Source organism: Salvelinus fontinalis, unplaced genomic scaffold (assembly GCF_029448725.1).
Source record: "Salvelinus fontinalis isolate EN_2023a unplaced genomic scaffold, ASM2944872v1 scaffold_1166, whole genome shotgun sequence".
Lineage (NCBI taxonomy): Eukaryota > Metazoa > Chordata > Actinopteri > Salmoniformes > Salmonidae > Salvelinus > Salvelinus fontinalis.
In genome coordinates, this window is record NW_026601375.1 from 34,992 (window position 1) to 45,000 (window position 10,009).

At 45.6% G+C, this 10,009-nt stretch overlaps 1 protein-coding gene across 5 annotated transcripts in view; it reads left to right on the plus strand.

Annotated features, from left to right (window-relative positions):
• LOC129848764 (adhesion G protein-coupled receptor B3-like) overlaps window positions 1–10,009 on the plus strand; it is a 37,777-nt gene that overhangs the window by 20,302 nt on the left and 7,466 nt on the right. For 4 of the 5 annotated variants that reach the window (XM_055915867.1, XM_055915866.1, XM_055915868.1 and 1 more), the window contains exons 5-6: window positions 5,941–6,105; window positions 8,643–8,744. In XM_055915867.1, the coding sequence (XP_055771842.1) occupies window positions 5,941–6,105; window positions 8,643–8,744 (267 nt within the window). Of the gene's footprint in view, window positions 1–5,330; window positions 5,908–5,940; window positions 6,106–8,642; window positions 8,745–10,009 lie in introns of those variants that run through there. The other variant, XM_055915870.1, reaches the window with a different exon arrangement.

A 10,009-nucleotide genomic window follows, 5' to 3' on the forward strand; every position in this document is an offset into this window, starting at 1 on the left:
TCAGAGCCTGGTTGACAGGGTCTATATAGAAGTGACAGGTGCTACAATCCAGACAGGTCAGAGCCTGGTTGACAGGGTCTATATAGAAGTGACAGGTGCTACAATCCAGACAAGTCAGAGCCTGGCTGACAGGGTGTATGTAGAAGTGACAGGTGCTACAATCCAGACAGGTTAGAGCCTGGTTGACAGGGTGTATGTAAATGAGACGGGTGCTACAATCCAGACAGGTCAGAGCCTGGCTGACAGGGTCTATGTAAATGTGACGGGTGCTACAATCCAGACAGGTTAGAGCCTGGCTGACAGGGTGTATGTAGAAGTGACAGGTGCTACAATCCAGACAGGTCAGAGCCTGGTTGACAGGGTCTATGTAGAAGTGACAGGTGCTACAATCCAGACAGGTCAGAGCCTGGCTGACAGGGTGTATGTAGAAGTGACAGGTGCTACAATCCAGACAGGTCAGAGCCTGGCTGACAGGGTGTACGTAAATGTGACGGGTGCTACAATCCAGACAGGTTAGAGCCTGGCTGACATGGTGTACGTAAATGTGACGGGTGCTACAATCCAGACAGGTCAGAGCCTGGCGACAGGGTCTATGTAGACGTGACAGGTGCTACAATCCAGACAGGTCAGAGCCTGGCTGACAGGGTGTACATGAATGTGACAGGTGCTACAATCCAGACAGGTTAGAGCCTGGCTGAAAAGGTCTATGTAAATGTGACAGGTGCTACAATCCAGACAGGTCAGAGCCTGGCTGACAGGGTCTATGTAGAAGTGACAGGTGCTACAATCCAGACAGGTCAGAGCCTGGTTGACAGGGTGTATGTAGAAGTGACGGGTGCTACAATCCAGACAGGTCAGAGCCTGGTTGACAGGGTCTATATAGAAGTGACAGGTGCTACAATCCAGACGGGCAGAGCCTGGTTGACAGGGTCTATATAGAAGTGACAGGTGCTACAATCCAGACAAGTCAGAGCCTGGCTGACAGGGTGTACATGAATGTGACAGGTGCTACAATCCAGACAGGTTAGAGCCTGGTTGACAGGGTGTATGTAAATGTGACGGGTGCTACAATCCAGACAGGTCAGAGCCTGGCTGACAGGGTCTATGTAAATGTGGCGGGTGCTACAATCCAGACAGGACAGAGCCTGGCTGACAGGGTGTATGTAGAAGTGACAGGTGCTAAAATCCAGACAGGTTAGAGCCTGGCTGACAGGGTGTATGTAGAAGTGACAGGTGCTACAATCCAGACAGGTCAGAGCCTGGTTGACAGGGTCTATGTAGAAGTGACAGGTGCTACAATCCAGACAGGTCAGAGCCTGGCTGACAGGGTGTATGTAGAAGTGACAGGTGCTACAATCCAGACAAGTTAGAGCCTGGCTGACAGGGTCTATGTAAATGTGACAGGTGCTACAATCCAGACAGGTCAGAGCCTGGCTGACAGGGTCTATGTAAATGTGACGGGTGCTACAATCCAGACAGGTCAGAGCCTGGCTGACAGGGTCTATGTAAATGTGACGGGTGCTACAATCCAGACAGGTTAGAGCCTGGCTGACAGGGTGTATGTAGAAGTGACAGGTGCTACAATCCAGACAGGTCAGAGCCTGGCTGACAGGGTCTATATAGAAGTGACAGGTGCTACAATCCAGACAGGTCAGAGCCTGGCTGACAGGGTGTATGTAGAAGTGACAGGTGCTACAATCCAGACAGGTCAGAGCCTGGTTGACAGGGTGTATGTAGAAGTGACGGGTGCTACAATCCAGACAGGTCAGAGCCTGGTTGACAGGGTCTATATAGAAGTGACAGGTGCTACAATCCAGACAGGTCAGAGCCTGGTTGACAGGGTCTATATAGAAGTGACAGGTGCTACAATCCAGACAAGTCAGAGCCTGGCTGACAGGGTGTATGAAGAAGTGACAGGTGCTACAATCCAGACAGGTTAGAGCCTGGTTGACAGGGTGTATGTAAATGTGACGGGTGCTACAATCCAGACAGGTCAGAGCCTGGCTGACAGGGTCTATGTAAATGTGGCGGGTGCTACAATCCAGACAGGACAGAGCCTGGCTGACAGGGTGTATGTAGAAGTGACAGGTGCTACAATCCAGACAGGTTAGAGCCTGGCTGACAGGGTGTATGTAGAAGTGACAGGTGCTACAATCCAGACAGGTCAGAGCCTGGTTGACAGGGTCTATGTAGAAGTGACAGGTGCTACAATCCAGACAGGTCAGAGCCTGGCTGACAGGGTGTATGTAGAAGTGACAGGTGCTACAATCCAGACAAGTTAGAGCCTGGCTGACAGGGTCTATGTAAATGTGACAGGTGCTACAATCCAGACAGGTCAGAGCCTGGCTGACAGGGTCTATGTAAATGTGACGGGTGCTACAATCCAGACAGGTCAGAGCCTGGCTGACAGGGTCTATGTAAATGTGACGGGTGCTACAATCCAGACAGGTTAGAGCCTGGCTGACAGGGTGTATGTAGAAGTGACAGGTGCTACAATCCAGACAGGTCAGAGCCTGGCTGACAGGGTCTATATAGAAGTGACAGGTGCTACAATCCAGACAGGTCAGAGCCTGGCTGACAGGGTGTATGTAGAAGTGACAGGTGCTACAATCCAGACAAGTTAGAGCCTGGCTGACAGGGTCTATGTAAATGTGACAGGTGCTACAATCCAGACAGGTCAGAGCCTGGCTGACAGGGTCTATGTAAATGTGACGGGTGCTACAATCCAGACAGGTCAGAGCCTGGCTGACAGGGTCTATGTAAATGTGACGGGTGCTACAATCCAGACAGGTTAGAGCCTGGCTGACAGGGTGTATGTAGAAGTGACAGGTGCTACAATCCAGACAGGTCAGAGCCTGGCTGACAGGGTGTATGTAGAAGTGACAGGTGCTACAATCCAGACAGGTCAGAGCCTGGCTGACAGGGTGTATGTAGAAGTGACAGGTGCTACATTTCAGACAGGTCAGAGCCTGGCTGACAGGGTGTATGTAGAAGTGACAGGTGCTACATTTCAGACAGGTCAGAGCCTGGCTGACAGGGTGTATGTAGAAGTGACAGGTGCTACAATCCAGACAGGTCAGAGCCTGGCTGACAGGGTGTATGTAGAAGTGACAGGTGCTACATTTCAGACAGGTCAGAGCCTGGCTGACAGGGTGTATGTAGAAGTGACAGGTGCTACATTTCAGACAGGTCAGAGCCTGGCTGACAGGGTCTATGTAGAAGTGATGGACGTACCACTTCCTCCTGATCCAGCTCACACAGAGACTAGAACCCAGAACATACGCCTTGCAAACACACATGGCCGCCCTCTTGACAATGCCAACTACGCTACCGAAAAAACAGTGACCAGGTCCCATCAATTCGATCTATAACATCCTGTTAGATATACTGTATTTGTGTTATTCATGTAGTTACTTTAATAATCCCTTTAATAACTATACCTACATGTACTGTACATATTACCTCAATTACCTTGATACCGGTGCACCCGCACATTGACTCTGTACCGGTACCCTCTGTATAAAGCCCTGCTATTGTTTTTTACTGCTGCTATTTAATTATTTGTTATTCTTATCTCTTACTTTTTTTTGTTGCTATTTTCTTAAAACTGCATTGTTGGTTAAGGGCTTGTAAGTAAGCATGTATTCGGTGCATGTGATAAATACAATTTGATTTGATTTGATTTAGTTCAGTGTTTGCTATGCTAAACTGTTTGTCTCTGAGTTATTCCCAACACTTAGATGTCAGCGTAGTGTTAGTGGACTGCTAGCAGTCTGAATGTATCAAGTCAGAACCCTGGAACTCTCATCTTCAAATGGGATTTTTACACTAACACATGAATAATGTTACAGAGAACTAGAAGACAGCGATGCTCACTAAACATGAATAATGTTACAGAGAACTGGGAGACAGCGATGCTCACTAAACATGAATAATGTTACAGAGAACTGGGAGACAGCGATGCTCTCTCACCACACGCTGGTGTAACGCAGGTCAACGTTGCACTACTGACTTGTTTTGTGATGAACTTGGTCGGCATCATGTCTGTCCATTTCAGACCTCCACTGAGGTTAGTCCTTGGACCTGTGTGTATGGAGAAGGGGTAAATACAGGTGGGATGGAGGAGTGACGGAGGAGTGACGGAGAGATGAAATAGAGGAGTGTGACCCCTTCCCAGGGTTGTTCTACCTTTCAGAGAAGGTCATGTGATTAACTGTTTAGCTGAGGGGGACCATCTGTTTTTTCCTAATGCTCGATTTTACTGTGTTCATTAAAAAGCCATAAAACATGCCACTGCTTTGGGAAACTTTATCATAAAAGGCCTTTTAATATTGGCAAAGTGAGGAAAGTTATCACCGCAGTCACCGAGCAGCCTCCCCAGCCATAAAAGGAGACATATTCCTCATTATTACAAGTATTATCAGAGTCATTTTATTAATTGAATCTGGATAAAATTCTGCCAAAAACTATTTTTTTTTACTGTATTTCTGGGTACTATAAAACATGTCCACGGCTTTGTGCCAAATGGCACCCTATTCCCTGAGTCACTGGTCAAAAGTAGTGCACTATATAGGGAATAGGGCACCCTTTGGGACACACCCCCATGTGTCCCAGTGTCTATAATCCCATTTACTGTGTCTGTGTAAGAATGAATTCACATCTTCTAGCCACACATCATAGTGGAACTTCATCCCCTGGGGAACGTAGCACAGAGAATGGTCAAGGTCGTGTGGTATCTTAGAGCTGTGATTCACAACCTTTTTCGGTTACTGTACCACCAACAACATTTTGCGCTTCCCAGAGTACCCCTGAAGTACCCCTGATGTGCATTTTACCAGTAGGACTATGGTCTCATGAGTCTTCTCAGGTATCCCCAGGGGTCCTAGTGCCGTTATAGAAATTGAAAGACCGGCTGAATGATGGTAAAAAAAAATTGATTCCTTATTGGCCATGCTTTATTGACAACCGATTGGATGTTGGGGAGAGAAGATGGAGTCCAGAGGCTCTCTGGCTCCTTGTTTTAAAATCCATCATCTACTGTACTAATTTTCACTCCTTCATCACTCTGCTCTGAATGAACTGACCAGGACAAAGCCAGTCTAATGATGAGCTGCCACCATAATGTTTTACCTGTCAAGTTTTTAACAATCAGCAGACAAGGAGAGGACACAAGGAGAGGACATAAGGAGAGGAAACAAGGAGAGGAAACATGAATACGACACAAGGATATATCATAAGGAGAGGACACACGGATAGGACACAAGGAGAGGACAGATATTTAGGCATTTGAGAAAGAGACCCTTTTTAACAGTGATGTGTCTCCTCCACAGCCAATGGCCAGGGGTCTAACTCCTCAGCCAATGGCCAGGGGTCTAACTCATCAGCCAATGGCCAGGGGTCTAACTCCTCAGCCAATGGCCAGGGGTCTAACTCCTCAGCCAATGGCCAAGGGTCTAACTCCTCAGACAATGGCCAGGGGTCTAACTCCTCAGCCAATGGCCAGGGGTCTAAGTCCTCAGCCAATGGCCAGGGGCCTAACTCCTCAGCCAATGGCCAGGGGTCTAACTCCTCAGGCAGTGGCCAGGGGTCTAACTCCTCAGCCAATGGCCAGGGGTCTAACTCCTCAGCCAATGGCCAGGGGTCTAACTCCTCGGGCAATGGCCAGGTGTCTAACTCCTCAGCCAATGGCCAGGGGTCTAACTCCTCAGCCAATGGCCAGGGGTCTAACTCCTCAGCCAATGGCCATGGGTCTAACTCCTCAGCCAATGGCCAGGTCTAACTCCTCAGCCAATGGCCAGGTCTATTTCCTCAGCCAATGGCCAACTCCAGTTGATTAAAAGTGGTGTGTATCTTCTCCTCAGCCAATGGCCAGTGTTTAACTGATCTGTCTCCTCCTCAGCCAATGGCCAGTGGTTTAACTGATCTGTCTCTCCTCCTCAGCCAATGGCCAGTGGAATCCCTGGGGGCCTTGGAGTGGCTGCTCCAAGTCATGTGACGGGGGTTGGCAGAGGCGGGCGCGGGTGTGCCAGGGGGCAGCGGTCACCGGGCAACAGTGCGAGGGCACGGGGGATGAAGTCCGCAAGTGCAGTGACCAACGTTGCCCAGGTAACGATAACCCCATAACCACCATAAGTGAGACAGCAAGAGTCAATTAACTGGAAGCGTAGAGTGAAGATAATGATCTTCCTCTTCGCTGAGGAAGAGTGACGTGCCTTTCTGTTCCTGTAGGAGGAAACGATAAGAGTTACATAAAGCAGAGGGTAGGCAACCCAGCTTCAGCTCTGCTCTGAAAATAGACAGAGTCTAGAAAGATCATCTGCAATTCAACAATGAATTCAACAACGGAGTAATACAACGCTTCTATTTTGGGTTACGATAAAGATCGACAGATTGTGCTAAACTCATGAGATATGTATACTGTAGGTTATTGTCTATTCTTCAAGAACCAATGGGTAAAAATCAAGACTTGAAATGACTATTGAACAGCTTCCCAAATCACAGACTGGAGCTTTAAGAGGAAGCTGTTAGAGAGAGAGAGAGAATATATAGAGAGAGAGAAATAAAAAGAGAGAGAGGATAGAGAGAGAGAGAGAGAGAGAGCATAGAGAGAGCGAGATAATAAAGAGAGAGAGAGAGAATAGAGAGACGAGATAATAAAGAGAGAGAGAGAGAGAGAATAGAGAGAGTGAGATAATAAAGAGAGAGCGAGATAATAAAGAGAGAGGATAGAGAAAGAGAGATAAAGAGAGAACGGAAATAGAGAGAGAGATAAAGAGAGAGAGAGAGAATAGAGAGAGAATAAGAGAGAGATAAAGAGCGAGAGTGAGAATAAAAGAGTGTTATTTTGTCTAGGTCCTAATGTATGATTAATATCTTAATATTAATTGATGGTGTTGATTAACCCACCTGTTCTATCTCCATGGAGACTGTTCGCTACCATGGCGATGAATGCAAATTTAATCTTTTGTTTGACCATTATCACCCTGTAAAGAGTGGCATTGTTTCTGTTGTAGGAGTAAGGACTGTAGGGAAGCAGTTCCCATTATCAATCTTTTTCAGACCTGTTCTATTTTAAGCAGTTTAATCCAACACAAAGAAACCATTTTACAACTACAGCATGTTCATGTATTACAATCTAGTTACAATCTAGTCTACACTTATGCAATTATAGAGGAGGCTGGTGGGAGGAGATATAGGAGGACAGGCTCCTTGTAACAGCTTCAATGGAATTAATGGAATGGTATCAAACCAGGGGTTGGAACCAAAATTATTTTCCAATCGTTTTGTCCTAAACAGATTCATTATTTTTGGGGTTCTGTTCCACTGTTTCGACCAGCAAAATAAAGTTCTGAACCGGTTCGAACCTGAAAAACAATTGGTTTTATTGTTCCTTTCTGTTCCTTTTTAAAACTCTGAAATATATATATTTTTTTTACATTAATAGCAAATAGTATTTTGCCATAACAGCATGGTTTAATCGTAATGAAAGGCAAACACACACTGTGCTGCCAGTCACAGTGTAGGGCGCCAGATGTAACTGACATTTTGAGGGAGAGGGACAGCGAGAGAGTTTGGAGGAAGCTTGCCTTGAAGCGCTGGGCATCTTGTTATGACATACATCATCTGAATTAGGCCCACGGAGGAGGACCAGCTTCTATGGAGGAACTTTGAATGTCTTTGAACATCCGAGTTGGTTTAACGTTGGACCAGAGCAAACGTTAGCTAGCTAACTAACTAGCTAACTAGCTAACTAGCTTGTGTGTGCAGAGCAGCACTAGAATTAAAATCAAACTCTTACCTTTTGTAGTTAATAAATCCAATGTGAAACGTGATAACTATAGTATCCTTAATAACTAGCATTGAAAAGTAAATCCATTCTTCTTTAATTAAACATCTCTCCCTAATTTCTGAATTACACTTGTAACGTTGTCAGTAGGCTACAGTAAGCTATGCTTCACAGGGGAGGGGCAGGTAGACTCAACACACCCCCACTGGCAAAAATGTCCAGCTGGCAGGCTGACGCTGGAATACTACTACTACTAATAATAATAATATTTAAAATAATAATAATAAAAACAACAATAATAATAATATTTAAAAATATATATATTTTAATAATATAAACAATAATAAATATAATAATAATAATACAAATACAAATAATAATACATTTTAAATAAATAATAATAATTTAAAAAAATAATACAAAAATAATAATAATAATAAAATAAAAAATAAAAATAATAATAATAATAATAATTTCTGAGTGACAGACTGAAGGCTTTGTATAGGCACTTATTTGATGTGACTTTTGTGGGACTGGAAGAAAATGCCCGGAACATAAAATAAAGTTTTTAACCAGTTTGCATGCTTTAAAAATAACGGTTATCTTCCGGAACAGTATAGATAACTTTAGTTTATGGTTCGGGTTCCGTTCCTAATTGTTATTTTCCGGTTTTTGGTTCTGTTCCCTGAACCAGTTCCAACCCTTGATGGAAACCACGTTTGACTCCGTTCCAAAAACTCCATTACAACTATTACAATGAGCCTCCTATAACTCCTCCCACCAGCCGCTTCTGGACTATACATATTTGTGAGTCAGCAATAACCCAGCAATGTGTTGTGTACGGTTCGCTCCCCAGCGCCCTATGAGATCTGTCTGGAGGACTACACTGTATCCATGGTGTGGAGAAGAACACCTTCAGGAGAACTGGCCTTCAACAGGTGTCCTCCCAATGCCACGGGTAAGGACACGTGTGTGTGTGTGTGTGTGTGTGTGTGTGTGTGTGTGTGTGTGTGTGTGTGTGTGTGTGTGTGTGTGTGTGTGTGTGTGTGTGTGTGTGTGTGTGTGTGTGTGTGTGTGTGTGTGTGTGTGTGTGTGTGTGTGTGTCTGTGTCCTCCTAATTCTACACTAAGTGCAGTAAGAACACAGTCATGCCCTTGGGTTTTGTCTATCCTAGTGGTTACCACCACTGCCTTTGGGGCATGTGAGCGTGGTATCAAACACTTATCATACCCTCTCACTTACCCTACTTTTTTCATTCAAGTCTTCACTTTTAACTTCGATTCATAAAATACATTTAAAAAAATAACAGTTAAAAAAAAAGGATAGTCCTGCTGGTCTGAATTCAGACTCCAGCCGCTGTATGGCCATTGACTGAATAATGAACCAAGAGAAACTAGAGCACTTTAGAATGTTCTGCTGTAACTTAGTTGATAATGAAATGAGTCATTTTCCAGGGGCTATTATGTTGAGGTTTCATTGGGAGCTTTCTGTCCATTACTCATGTGTAGAGAGGACTAGTGGTGATGGATATGTCCCTGTCACATTCCACTGACACATCCATTCCTGCTGTGACGGATTGGAAGTGCTTTACACAATGTCTGCGTCCAAAACGACTCCCTGTTTAATATACAATGCACTATTTTATTGTAAATTTGTGCACTACATAGGGAATAGGGTGGCGTTTGAGATGCAGCCGGTATGTTTCTACTGAACAGATTTCCCTATTTGCATTGCATTGACCCACACAGCATTATGTCAATGTGTTTTCAAATAGCCTACAGCCAAAGACAGGGACATATTACAAGGCTAACTATGATTATATTGCCTACAACAGCATGGCACTTTTTAACTGCTGTTTTCTACAGGTAAGGAAAAAGGCCTCCTCTTCTCCCTCCCCCTAACCTCCTCCTCTTCCTCCTCCTCCTCCTCCTTCCCTTTATCAAAGACCTCGTGGCTCCTCCTCCTCTCCCTCCCCTCCCCTTGTCCTCCTTCCAACCCCTCCCCTCCTCCCCTCCTCTCCTCTCCTCTCCTCATGTCCTCCTCCCCTCCTCTCCTCTCCTCTCCCCTCCCCTCCTCACCTCCTCCTGTCCCTCCCCCTAACCTCCTCCTCTCCCTCCCCCTAACCTCCTCCTCTTCCTCCTCCTTCTCCTCCTCTCCCTCCCCCTAACCTCCTCCTCTTTCTCCTCCTCCCCTCCTCCCCTTGTCCTCCCCTTTGTCCTCCTT